General features: G+C 43.3%; 2 protein-coding genes across 2 annotated transcripts in view; both read left to right on the top strand.

Annotated features, from left to right (window-relative positions):
- Nucleotides 1-1,668, top strand: part of LOC136436588 (uncharacterized) — a 10,490-nt gene extending 8,822 nt beyond the window's left edge. The window contains exons 10-11 of the mRNA XM_066431110.1: nt 945-1,003; nt 1,528-1,668. Of these exons, the coding sequence (XP_066287207.1) occupies nt 945-1,003; nt 1,528-1,668 (200 nt within the window). The remainder of the gene's footprint in view (nt 1-944; nt 1,004-1,527) is intronic.
- A 54-nt stretch (nt 1,669-1,722) lies between these two features.
- On the top strand, nt 1,723-7,661 carry LOC136435805 (fibroblast growth factor receptor homolog 1-like). Its single transcript, XM_066429842.1, has 8 exons — nt 1,723-1,860; nt 2,466-2,549; nt 3,148-3,269; nt 3,761-3,856; nt 4,258-4,298; nt 4,899-5,001; nt 5,724-5,910; nt 6,485-7,661. Exons 1-8 carry the CDS (start codon nt 1,759-1,761, stop codon nt 6,608-6,610), a joined length of 861 nt encoding a protein of 286 aa, XP_066285939.1. The 5' UTR covers nt 1,723-1,758; the 3' UTR covers nt 6,611-7,661.
- Nucleotides 7,662-13,034: the final 5,373 nt, after the last annotated feature.

Here is a 13,034-nt window from a genome sequence, read left to right as displayed (position 1 = left end):
GATGGCGCAAAGGTTGGTTTAGCAGCGTGCCTGGCTATTAGAGATGATTGACTTGCTATCCACAGATAGCAACGCGGCCACAAAACCGTAGATTTGTCGGGTCAAAAAGCGTAATTCAAAAGCTAACCTCTACGCCAGGAAGCATCAAGGTTAATTTCGTCGGAGCGTGCTCATACACTAGAAGCGACGGAGCGTAAAATGGCATCGACCGTTTCAAACGGCGACGATCGACCCGTTTACCAGACGGAAATTAGTTGCGTCAAACTCTCATTGGAATTCATCTGAACGTGAACGTGTGGAGAATTATATGTAACGATGGGATATCGGATGAATGAATGAAGACCTTTATTGTACACATATACCCACAAGGTAAAGTATAGGTCACAACCAAAGAACAGTTTACAGATACATGTAGAAGATGTTGTCAAGTTACTACAAGGAGCATAATCTAGCGAATTCGACTTCTCCTAACTCTTTGTAATCATGGTAAAATGTAAGGGCAGATGCATTTCATAATAAAAGATTTGTCCAAACTCATTAGAAATATAAATTTGTCTGAACTGCTTTAAAATCATAGGTGTATGAAGTATAGCAACTACCTGCAGGCTCCACAGGTCGCTGGAAAAATAGTAGAAATTGGCCAAATAGACAGATAGCATAACCAAAGAAAATAGCTGGCCAGGGAGTACAGTTTGCGACCAGATAACTCCTCTGGTATGTTAAATGTCTATTTTGCCAATATCTACTATTTTCCTAACGATCCGTGGAGCCTGATAAAGGCTTAATCAAATAGGGAAATGCATTTGAAATATTCTATGGAAGCCCGTGTGATAACACTCCCGAACCCTATGTGATCCGGATAGTTATCACACGGTCCGGAACACCCGTATCAGGCCCAGGCATGACATAAATATTGATACTACATACTCTCCTTCTGCCCTCAGATAACGCCACGTCGCAGCAGAAGGCCGACTTCCTGGAGGAGATCGAGCACATGGTGGAGGTGGGTTCTCACCCTGCATCCTGCAGCTGTATGGCATTAATGGGGACGCCGAAGAGGGAGGGAGAATTTTACGTGTGATCAGAATGTTGGATTGTTGATTTGTTCGCAATTGAAAAATAATGAATGCAAAGCAATAAAAATATAGATAAGATATAAAAGTGCAAGGGAGACTAGAAGCTTTTGCTTAGGCAAAGGCCTGCCTTTATAGATTTGTAACAATTTAAACAAATCACTTAAACAAAGGAAATAAGTATGGACAATAAATAAATGAATGAAACAATTCATTGAGAACACAGTACAATTAAGAATTTGCCATATCTTGGGTAATCACGCATTAGTATAAATTAAATGTGGAGTTTCCAGTAGTGACAAGGAAACAGAAACAAGATTAGGAAAATGTAGGGTTATTCATAAAATCAGCTATAGTGTGGCTCTTGAATATACCAAAGGAGTGGTACAATTGCTACTTAAATGTATTATTAAAGTTGTTCTTAACCGTGGGACCGCTGCACATTATTGTATAGGTGGGTTCTCATCCCAACATCCTTCAGCTGCACGGATGCTGCACCGCGGAGCAGCCCATCTACATGGTGGTGGAGTACATGCAACACGGAGACCTGCTGGGGTTCCTCAGAAGGTGCAAACAGGTCAGAACCCTCTGTTAAACAGGTCAGAGTCTTCTATTAAACAGGTCAGAGTCTTCTGTTAAACAGGTCAGAGTCTTCTGTTAAACAGGTCAGAGTCTTCTGTTTTTAATGATATGTACCATTGGTGCGGCTGCTGAACAGCCCATCTACATGGTGGTGGAGTACATGCAACACGGAGACCTGCTGGGGTTCCTCAGAAGGTGCAAACAGGTCAGAACCCTCTGTTAAACAGGTCAGAGTCTTCTATTAAACAGGTCAGAGTCTTCTGTTAAACAGGTCAGAGTCTTCTGTTAAACAGGTCAGAGTCTTCTGTTTTTAATGATATGTACCATTGGTGCGGCTGCTGAACAGCCCATCTACATGGTGGTGGAGTTCATGCAACACGGAGATCTGCTGGGGTTCCTCAGGAGATGCAAACAGGTCAGAGCCTTCTGTTAAGCAGGTCAGAACCTTCAGCAGTATTATGCTATGGTCACAATTCCCAACCCGGGGCCCGGCCGGGCAATTTGCGGGAACAAAAAGTATGATATAAAAGACAAAAACACAAAACACAAGAAGTTGCAAAAATCAATCATAACTGTAGTTTTCGTTTCTTCAAGAGATGCAAACAGGTGAGAACCTTGGATAACAAGGTTCTTATTCACAAACAGGACATATACAACAACAGCCGACGTTTCGGTGACCGTCTGTCACCTTCCCCATGGTAATTCTGACTGGTTCTACTCCACACCGCAAGCTACGTGTCACTATAAACAATCCGGTCCAAACGTAAAGTGAAGTATACATAACAATACAATATAATGTTTTTTCTGCAGTCTCAGTCCTCCAAGAATGCTGTGAGCAACAAATTCGACGAGAAGAACATGTACCAGGTCGCCAGACAGGTGGCCAGGGGAATGGTAAGTTCCGTGTAGGAGGGTCACGATTCTAAGTACGTATGAGCAAGGTCAAAGGTGAAGGTCATCGACTTATACAAATTCTTGTCCACATGTCCAGATAATGTCTGGTCTTCGTCAGTTTGTTTGTACATAAACAATTATCAGACGTGTTTTGTTTATGTCTCAGGGACCTTCACGTTTGACCCGAATCAAAATTTGGTAGGACAGTACCGTTCATGGATACTCCCGAATGAAATTTTGAGGCCTCCGTCAAGAACATTTTCTCAAACTCAGAATAACACAGTGCTCATAGGCTCTCAGTACGCATGCGCGGGAATTCAATGTCGGGAGACCTAGTAATAATACAATGTAATAGTCTTTATTGCATATTCCTGCCCAGATGGGCTAAATGCACATAAGACCACACGTGGTCTATAAGAAGCATGATGCAAAACATGAATTGATAAGCAGCTACATTCTAACATTGAAAAACTGAGAACTATTGCTAAACTAATGTTGATCACCTAGTAGTTTCTTCTCTATGTAAGAAGGAAGTAATGAAGGAACTTGAAGTCAATTTCCTGTATTAAACCCATTAGCATGCGCATTCGCCCCACAGGAGTACCTGTGTGGTCTGAAGTTCATCCACGGTGACCTGGCCGCCCGGAACGTCCTGGTCGGGGACGGCCTCTGCGTCAAGATCTCGGACTTCGGGCTGAGCAGCGACATCTACCGGAGAGGGTATTTCTATTTATTTATTTATTTGATTTTTGATTATATTAGAATTGCAAGAATGCTATACACGCGGGACACAGCTATTGCTGGTGTCGTGACCCACACACATAATATACCCGTTTTTACACTTGGGTGGAGTGAGGAAAGTCATGTAAAGTTCCTTTCACAAGGGCACAAGGTGCGTCAGGGGATTCGAACCCTGGACCGCTGGGTTCTGGGCCGGAAACCCTGCCATTACGCCACACGGCCCCTCTGGGGTTTTTGAGACAGCTAGGTGGCCCATTCAATTTTGACAAATTGATTTTCAATGGGGCCCAGACTACAAACAGTAAATCATCAGTGTAACAAAGAAAATATTGTAACATAAGTAACAGTCTGAGGATTGTTGAAACATAAGCAACTTAAGTAATCGAAAGGCTACATAACCAAAAACATATATTACATGAAAACATGTATAAGAAAACAAATCAAAATCGCTATCCGTTAATCATATCCAGGTACTACCGCGAGGATCCCTGGCGCAAGGTCCCGGTGAAGTGGGCGGCGCCCGAGAGGCTCATGGAGGGGATGAAGTGCAGCATCAAGGCTGACGTGTAAGGAAATACCTTGGGAATATATAATAACCACATTTATACATATATAAAAAATGAAGGTATTGGCAGTTGTATGATTTACTTTTCCATATTCATTACATAATCAAAAGTAAATGTTGAAACTAAAAGCGACACACATGATGCCTATTTGAGAAAGCCTTGACAGATTGTACTGGAAAAACTTTATTGATTGTATCTCACCGGAGTAAATCCGGATGAACGATGATGATGATGATGATGAGAAAGCCAAGTTTAGCAGACTTGTATCTTTTACAAATTCTTTTTACTTTTAAGAAACCAATGCAAAACTTGGAATAGCTAACTTTACTTTACTTTCGATACATATGGTTTGGACTATGAGTGTACATGTACAGGCCCATAGGAATGTTTCTGTTTTACAGGTGGAGTTTTGGGATTCTATTGTATGAAGTGGCTACATTGGGTAAGAATGCTCGATCACGTGACACTTAGAATTGATGTGTGTTCACAGCTATAACTCAAGATCCTTTTAATGCATTTGTATCAATGGGTTTTCAATTCAATGGTTTCTATTCGGTAAGGATCTCGCGGGAAACACACCCGAATGTCATCCTTATTACAGAGGCGTTACAACATAGCCACATAGAAATAATGACCGTCGTTACACTCCACAAATTCAAAGCAATGTAATTGATCTAAAATATTTCTGATAACCATTGCGCAGTTAACATCTATCTATGTAATGGATAATCGCTGATGGTACTGCTACTGTAGGTACTTTCGCATGTCGTCTGCTAGTATGGGCGAGATGATGCACATTGATTTGGGCACCGTAGCAGTTTTATGGATAATTGAATTCTGCATTGCATAATACTGTGCAGAATTCTGAATTTGGTGTACAGAATTCTGAATCCAGAACTGGCCTAGACCCCTGAGACCTATCGATTTCATCTACGTACTTGTTACCATATACTAAGTCATATAATAGAATATCAAGTTTCTTCCTCAACCAATTGCAATGACACAATAATGTTGATACCAGCATCTTTGTTGTCTGCCTCAGGAGAGGACCCCTACCCTGACATCCCGAATAGCACCGCCGCACTCGTGAGCCGCCTGTCCTCCGGGTACCGCATGGAGCAGCCGGAGGGATGCCCCAACCGCATGTAATAGCCTTTATTTGTTAAGAGGGTGTCACATCGGATTGCGCCTATTTGTGTCAAATTGCGAAACTTGCCGAAAACGCAAATTGTTAAAATGTCATGAATTTTGTAATCGGCGAAATAACGCAAATGGGCGCAATCACTACACCTTTCTACATACTATATTATGATGGTCATTTCACATTCGTTTCTAATTCAGTGGGCTGCGGCAACATTGCGATTTCCAGTAAAGTTATTTTGCACCTGACCTGGAGCCGAAACTGATAATATGACATTGCGAGATCACGTATTTTACCCCTGCGTCGCATGTCAGTGTGACTGCAAGGGGAAATCAGCAAAAATTCGTAAACTTGCCGCAATAGTTTGGCGCAAGAAGGCACCGGAGCGTTCGAGCCGGACAGCCGACCGAGCTTCATGCGCCTGTTTTACGATACAAACGATACAAAAACCGAAAGTTCTGCTTCAGTACCAAGGTCATATACCAGGGGGACTAAACACTACATTAACAGTCGTTTTTTCCAAGACCTACAAACAGACCAAATGCCATCGTAATCCATCCAGACGTTCTTGAGGTTCCTGAGTTATGCTGACTACAAAATCCGGAAACACACACACACACATACAGATACACAGACAGACGCGCCAAAAACTACACTTCCATTTTTCATGTTGGCAATAAAGTTATGTGACCTTAGCATAAACCAGACGTATTTTCCACCTGCCAGGTACGACCTGATGTGCCGGTGCTGGGAGTGGGAGCCGGGTAGCCGGCCGAGCTTCACGCGGCTGTTTAACGACTGCGACCAGGCTCTGCAGGACAAGTCCGACTACAGGGACGTGGCCGGCATGAAGGTGTCCATCAACAGTGACGACATCGATGACGTCAGCGACTCCGCAGAGGACAAAGATCAAGTAAGGACACCCTTCAACTACATGGCGATTTCGTTACATTCATTCAGTATTCTGTGGAGGAAATTGTTTTTAAGTGCAGTCCATTTATTAAGATATTTCAAATCTTATTACCTCCATGAAAAATGCCGATACATAGTCTATGTCTGTGTGTGTCTGCCCGGATGTGTGTGTGTGTATGTGTGTGTGTGTGTGTGTGTATGTGTGTGTGTGTGTGTTTGTGTGTGCATGTGTGTGTGTGTGTGTGCATGTGTATGTGTGTGTGTGCCCGTGTGTATGTGTATGTGTGTGTGCGAGTGTGAGTGTGTGCCCGTGTGTCTGTGTGTGTGTGTGTGTGCCCGTGTGTGTGTGTGTGTGTGCGTGTATGCGGAGCAATACCTTAAAAAACTCTGGTTCGATTGTGATGATTTTCGGTATGTGGCTGGTTGTTGTAAACGCAAAGGTCAAGGTCGATTTGGTGCCTCCTGGTGGCTAACCTTGATACTGCAGAAATTTGGAATTTTCGGATCTTTTGTCCTGGACATGCTTTGGTCTTGTTTTGTATGTGCTAATTAAGTTGGTGCGTTTTATGCTGTAGGAGCCTGACGTGGACGACTTGCAGACCTCTCAGAAAGACTGTCCCGGATCCCGCCGGAAGTGGTCTTACGTTTCTCTGGCCTGGGAAGCAGACGATCTGTTCACGGTGTCAGGGTCCGACGCCTAGCTTGTGTTATGCTTAGGTCACATTTCCAAAGCGGGGCCCGGTCGGGCAGCTTGCGGGAACGAAAAATAGGATAAAGAAGACAACAAAAGACACAAAACGAGAAAAATTACTCCCAACCATGAATTGTGTATTTTCTTGATATGCGTTTCTTTTATTTTTCGTCTTCGCAAACAGCCCGGCCGGGCCTCGACTTGGAAATGTGACCCTAGCATTACACAATGGTCACACTTGAAAAAAAGGTGCCTCACCGGGTAGTTAACGGACTGTTTTTTTGCACTTTGTGGCGTAACCCCTATGTGGCCCTGTGAGACACCCTGCGACTACCGGGCTATTTTGGGGCGACGGCCAGGCCTCCGGATTGTTCAACTCGCAGTTAAAATCAGCCCGGGACCTAATCGTGAAAACACCGTAAGGCATCCCGCTGTATCCGGCAGTCCACCGGGGGAAATTGTAGCTTCACAGTCCGGTCGGGGCTACAGTCCCTTGACCTTTATCCCTTGACCTTTCCCAGGTCGTGGGGAAAGGTGGAACATAAGAATGTGATATCTTACTACATATCCAATGACTAATGTATAGTATGTGCATGTTCAACTTCTGAATGACAGTTGAAGTCATACTTGATGATTCCGTACCTACATTGTGCCGGTTGTATCATAGACGACGATTTTGACTATGATTGTACATTGGTTTTAATTCAGCAACACTGCGATATCCAATAAAACCGTCTTGTATTTTGTATCGTCTTAAGACAGTTGTAACTGTGCAGACAGACGGTCTAAGATACATGCTTAATGACGATGTAGATCGGAACAGTAGAGGCAAATGTCTTCATCTCAATATTAAAATCTGGGAAATACTGTTATAGCTTTTACTGCTGCTTAGATTTCACATTACGTTTTCCTGCAAGATTTTCGCACTATGTATTATGAAAGGTATAGCACAATACTAGAACATGCATTGATTGTTGGTAAAAACAGATAAAAATGTCCTGTGCAAGTAAGCTTAATTCAGCATTTGGCTGTCATGCCTGTCTTTAATAAATACTCATTGAAAAGCCTTCATTTGTAATGTCTTTGATAAATACGCATTGAAAAGCCTTATCTTGTAATGATATTGCAATACAGCCTGTTGTTGTATCTGTACCATTTGTGGGGTTGTGTTTGGGTTTGAAGGTGGGCAGCATAACCCGAAAAAGTATGGATGGAACCGTATGATATTTGATATGTTGATAGGCGTCGGCATAATGAAATGCAATAGCGACTCTTAACGGTAATGCAGCAGAACGTCCGGTTTTCGTATTTCGTGTTCCCGACATGTTACGGTCATGGTTTTTGGGTGGCAGACAGCTCCTGTTAACGGAAAGAAGTGGCATAGGTTTTGGCCCCTGGCAGCTTTTTTTGAACTGCAGGGACATTTTGGTGGAGGATTATAAAAGAAGGTGTTGACATCAATGGATGAGGCTCCTCATTTGAATAAGAAAGAAGACGAATCTGTTTTCGAGTTCTGCCATTTCAAAAAGTGTCCTTGAATGATCGCTGTTTCAGAACAGGTTTCCGTGAGCTGCCAACATCGGCCGATGAACCTAAAAGTTGCGCCACAGTCTTCAGTGATCAAGACGACAGCGGCCTCAATTTTTACTGTGACAGCCCTTTGAGTGATAGCATGGATGCCAAACCCCGATCGCTATAATATTTATTGTGTGGGGTCTGACTCAGCGGGGTCTGTTGTAGAATGTCCTTGGGGCATGCTGGCCCTAGAGCCGAGGAATTGGTCTATGTTGGCCCTGGAAACAGTCTCGCAACAGTCTGGCCAAGACTATAAATCCTATAAGATATCAAAGGGCAGAAACATACATCGGTGAACATTGTATCATGTCAAGTGGGTAGCTTTTAACACACGAGGCATGTGCAGTGCACGCCTTAAGGTCAGGCTATGGCCAGAGGCTGAAACCAGACCCCGATCGCTATAATATCTATCTTGCGGGGTCTAACTCAGGGGGCCTGTTGCAGAATTTCCTGGGGCATGTTAGCCGTGGAGCCGAGGCGTTGACCTCTGCAGGCCCTGGAATCAGCCTGTCAACCAGGCTACTGTAGAGATGTGGCGCCGAGGCTATAAGATATCAAAGGGCTGAAACATACATCGGTGAACATTGTATCATGTCAAGCTGGGTAGACTTTAATACATGAGGCATGTGCAGTGCACGCCTTAAGGTCAGGCTATGGCCAGAGGCAGAAGGGACAATCCGGATTAACAACTTTCGTTAAGACTTAGTCAGGATCGGGTCGTACATGTCACTTTGTCTGTAGCGTCAAACTCACGGCAGAGGCAGCAGTTTTCTGCGGGGAGAGGACCATGGCAGCCCCGCTGGTGTGGACTCTGTGCGCGGCCGTGATGCTGAGTGCCTCCACACTTCAAGGTACGTCACTGGTTCAACGGTTTTGTTCAAGCTACTGATCTGTCCTCATCGTTACTATTTAATGGGGAGGGGGTCTCGGGTTCAAGGATTTTGTTCGTTTGTTTGTTTATGTTTATTGCATACACTGTAAGCATTGTGGCGTAACGCATCAGGTTTGAACTGAAGAGCACAAGCTGTATATCCGGGCAGATTTATTTGATTCACTCACACCGAGAGGGCCTTTTTCTGCTTTCGACAAGTGTTGTGGGCTCTCCTCAAACACGGGACCTCCATATAACGTCCTATCCCGGAGACGTCCCTAACCGAAGCTAGGTACTCATTACTATCTGAGTTAAGTGAGGAAAGTCGTGTAAAGGGCCTTTCCCAAGGACACAACTTCGACAGGGGATTTTAACCCAGTACCTCTCTGGGTTCTGTGTCAAATTAAACACCCTGCCATTACGCCGCCGCTACGCCACGCGACGGTAATTTGCACCATGAATAGTGGCAGTGAGTATTCCACTTAACATTGTCATTGACAGACTATTAGAAATAGTTTGGGTACATTGTGGACATGAAACAATGTGTCCTGTCGCAAACCGTTCCTGAGCGTGTCACACTCACACTGTTTCTTGCAAGATCGAGCAAGAGAGAAACCCTTTCCTTTTCAATGCAAATCAGACATTTAAATCAGGAGCTTTGGTATAAGTACCAACAGTTAGAGAAGAGTAGGGGTGACCCAGTGTACTCGGCCCAGGCCGTATTGCTAGATTACTTAAGCTATCGAAAAAAAGGAATGTTTCGTCCTCGATTTGAGGTCGATCACTTTGCCATTTTGTTGTGTCCCCGAAAACTGTTTTCGTACAATATAATAGTGCAGTATCCTGCCGCCGGCACTGTAACCGACCTCACCCGCTGAGGTCAGTCGCTTTATCAAAGTGTTTATCTTAAAAACAATTTTCATACAGTAGCGCCCTACCCTGCGCATTTAATCAATAATTTGAAGAGTGAAATTGATGTAAATCGGCAAAATTGGATTTTGTAAATTGTGCTTTTTGACGCCGCCTTTGTGTGCCGAGAGACTCCACTGAGTCATAGTCTCAACCGAGGCACACCCCCAAATCCTCGCGGTTGACTGCGCTCAAGACAACTTTTCTGTCTGAGTTGTTAGGTAACAGTTGTCTTAAACTGCTGACACCTATTAGTAAATACTGTATCACTAAAATCTACTAATACATAAGTAGATATTACTTGTATATTAGATAGTAAATACTTCTAAGCGGAAACTTTAAAAAAGTGCCATGAAAGAACTAGTCATGACTAGAACAGTGCCAATACTCCATACAATAGGATCACGTGAACCTATTTAGGAGACCCATGCGTGTGTCGTTGTTACACCAAACATTTGAAATAGTGCCAACTTCTTCGAATACACCACCTCCGACTAGGCCAGGAGGCTTGGATGAATTTGACTGAAAAAAAAAACTCAGTAGGTATGAAAATTTCATCCTAAAAAATGCCAACAGGGCTGTCAAGGGTGAATCAATGAAGTCCACAGCATCGATTAAGTCCACAGCTTTCAAGGCTTTCTTATGACATTGAAAGGAATCTAATTATAAGAATATAATGATTGTACCTGTAATATATGATAGTGTAATAACGTATAAAAACTCAAACATCGAGATACACTTGTTTTCACATGCAGGCTTTCGTAGACAAAGAATGACCTACGATGACCTTGTAGATAATTGTCGCGCAGACAACTTTTAGAGGTGTATCCAAAAACCCGACGCTGATACGAGTAGACACCCTAACAGCACAGCTAGCCTGATTAGAGTGGCAGCCCTCCCACTGCTTGATATTTTGCCTGCATTTCAAATCATTTTTCTTGGGTAAGTTTTACTCCAAAAGGTCTAATTTTTCTGGTAGAGAGGACGTAAGGATGTGGATTTATCAAAGTTAGTCAAAATTTGTGACCTCTATCATGTTTAGCCCTCTAATTGACCCCTAAGTGGTCTAAATGATTTCTCATTGGCTATGCTGACACATTAGGGCAGGGTTTGAAACCCCGGTGCCATTTCAATCTGCTGGCTGTATGTCTTTAAAATGCAGGAGTTGACCTCCCACCTTTTGTACCCAAACAAATCTGACTAATCTAGCTTTAATTTGGTATCGAGGCGTATAAGGACTTACAATGACATTGTGGACATTGTCAACCTTTCGCGCAGACAACTCTTAGGAAGTGTCCTAAAACTTGACCTTATTAATCACATTCAAGTAGACACCCTCAATGGGTAGCCTGACTGATCTATCAGCCTTCTCACTGAAAAATGTTTAACTTATTCTTCAAATTATTTTTTTCTTGGATAGATTTTGCTCAGAAAGGTCCAGTTTTCTGCTAAGGAGGACAGAGGAGTGTGTATTTCTGAAATATGCCCAAAATTTGTGACCTTTGCCCTGTAAATGATCCCTAAATACTTGCTCATTAGCTGGACTGATCCATTAGGACAGGGGGTGAAACCCTGGTGTCATTTCAATATTTTGACTGTAGCTCTTTAAAATGCTGGATTTGACCTCCAACCTTTGTACCCAAACAAATCTAAAGAAAACAACAACCTTTGCAGTGGGGTAAAGACTTGAGGGTTGAAATGTAGTTGAAAGATGTTTTAAAGTGCTTGTTTTTGTGACTTCACCATATGTTGCAAGGGAAAGTCAATTTAGTGGTCCCTCTCTACAGCCCTCAATAAGAGTTTAACTTTGTGTTGTACAGACTATCTAACCTACCTACCTAGTCCCTTGACCTGTATGTCATTCGGGGGGGGGGGGCATGGTAAACAAGGTGACCTATAAAAACATGGAAGCTAGTTCTCAGGGTGACGAAATTGCGACCGTGCTTTGCACTATTGGTGCTGTTCGTAATAAACAGAAAGAATTTGATGTCTTTCCTATGCTATCAATGATCTTAGAATGTGGGGTCAATGACCCGCCCTGAGGTGTATACCGTGTGATAAATCATGGTCAGTTTCTATAACCACCGAACAAACTCCCGAGGTCGCAAAGTATACAGACTCAAAATCAATATTCCAGATACACCTATCTTCACTTGCAAACACTCTTTGACAAACGACGTCCAACGAGAATTTACAATGACCTTGTAGATAATTGTTGTGCAGACAACTCTTAGAGGCGTATCCTCAAAAACGCGGCGGATAGACACCCTTAGCAGTAGACTGACTAGAGCAGGCCATCCCACTGGATAATATTCAACCTGTTTTTAAATCATCTTTTCTTGGGGATATTTTACTCCAAAAGGTTCAGTTTTCTGCTAGGGAGGACAGAAGTACGTGAAATTTGGAAATCTGGTCAACACTTGTGACCTTTGACATATTTTGTCATGTAATTGACCCCCTAAATGCTTTCTCATTGGCTAGGCTGACCCATTCGGACAGGAAGTAAAATCCTGGTGTCATTTCAGTCTTCTGACTGTTGGTCTTTAAAATGCTGACAACACTAGTTTTGCAGAAGAGGTATATAAAGACTTATGATGACCTTGTAGATAATTGCCGTGCAGACAATTCTTAGAGGCGTTTCCCAGAACCCGACGGCATTACGAATAGACACCCTCAACAGTGCGGGTAACCTGACTAACCTAGCAGCCTTCGCACTGGTCAGCCCTGCGGGAACAATTTGATAATCGGAGCCCTGGACAATGGGAGCGTGTCGTGGTCACTGAACACAGTATCATCTACTCTCCAAGCAGAGGAATGGGTCCGGCTGGTTTTTGACGTGTTTATTTGGCGACATAAAGAAAACGGAACAAAATAGAAAGCCCGAAAAAACGCCTAAAACACGTCAAACAAGAAATACGAATATACACCTTTCACAGTGCGGATGACCTGAGTATCCTAGCAGCCTTCGCACTGGTTAGCCCTGCGGGCAGCCTTGGGCCATTTGATAATTGGAGCCCTGAACAATGAGAGCGTCTGTCGTTGTCACAGAACACAGTATTAAGTCTGGAACAGCCTAACG

Source organism: Branchiostoma lanceolatum, chromosome 1, assembly GCF_035083965.1.
Source record: "Branchiostoma lanceolatum isolate klBraLanc5 chromosome 1, klBraLanc5.hap2, whole genome shotgun sequence".
Taxonomy (NCBI): domain Eukaryota; kingdom Metazoa; phylum Chordata; class Leptocardii; order Amphioxiformes; family Branchiostomatidae; genus Branchiostoma; species Branchiostoma lanceolatum.
The sequence above is the reverse complement of the archived record's forward strand: the minus strand, read 5'-3'. Positions and strand labels throughout refer to the sequence as shown.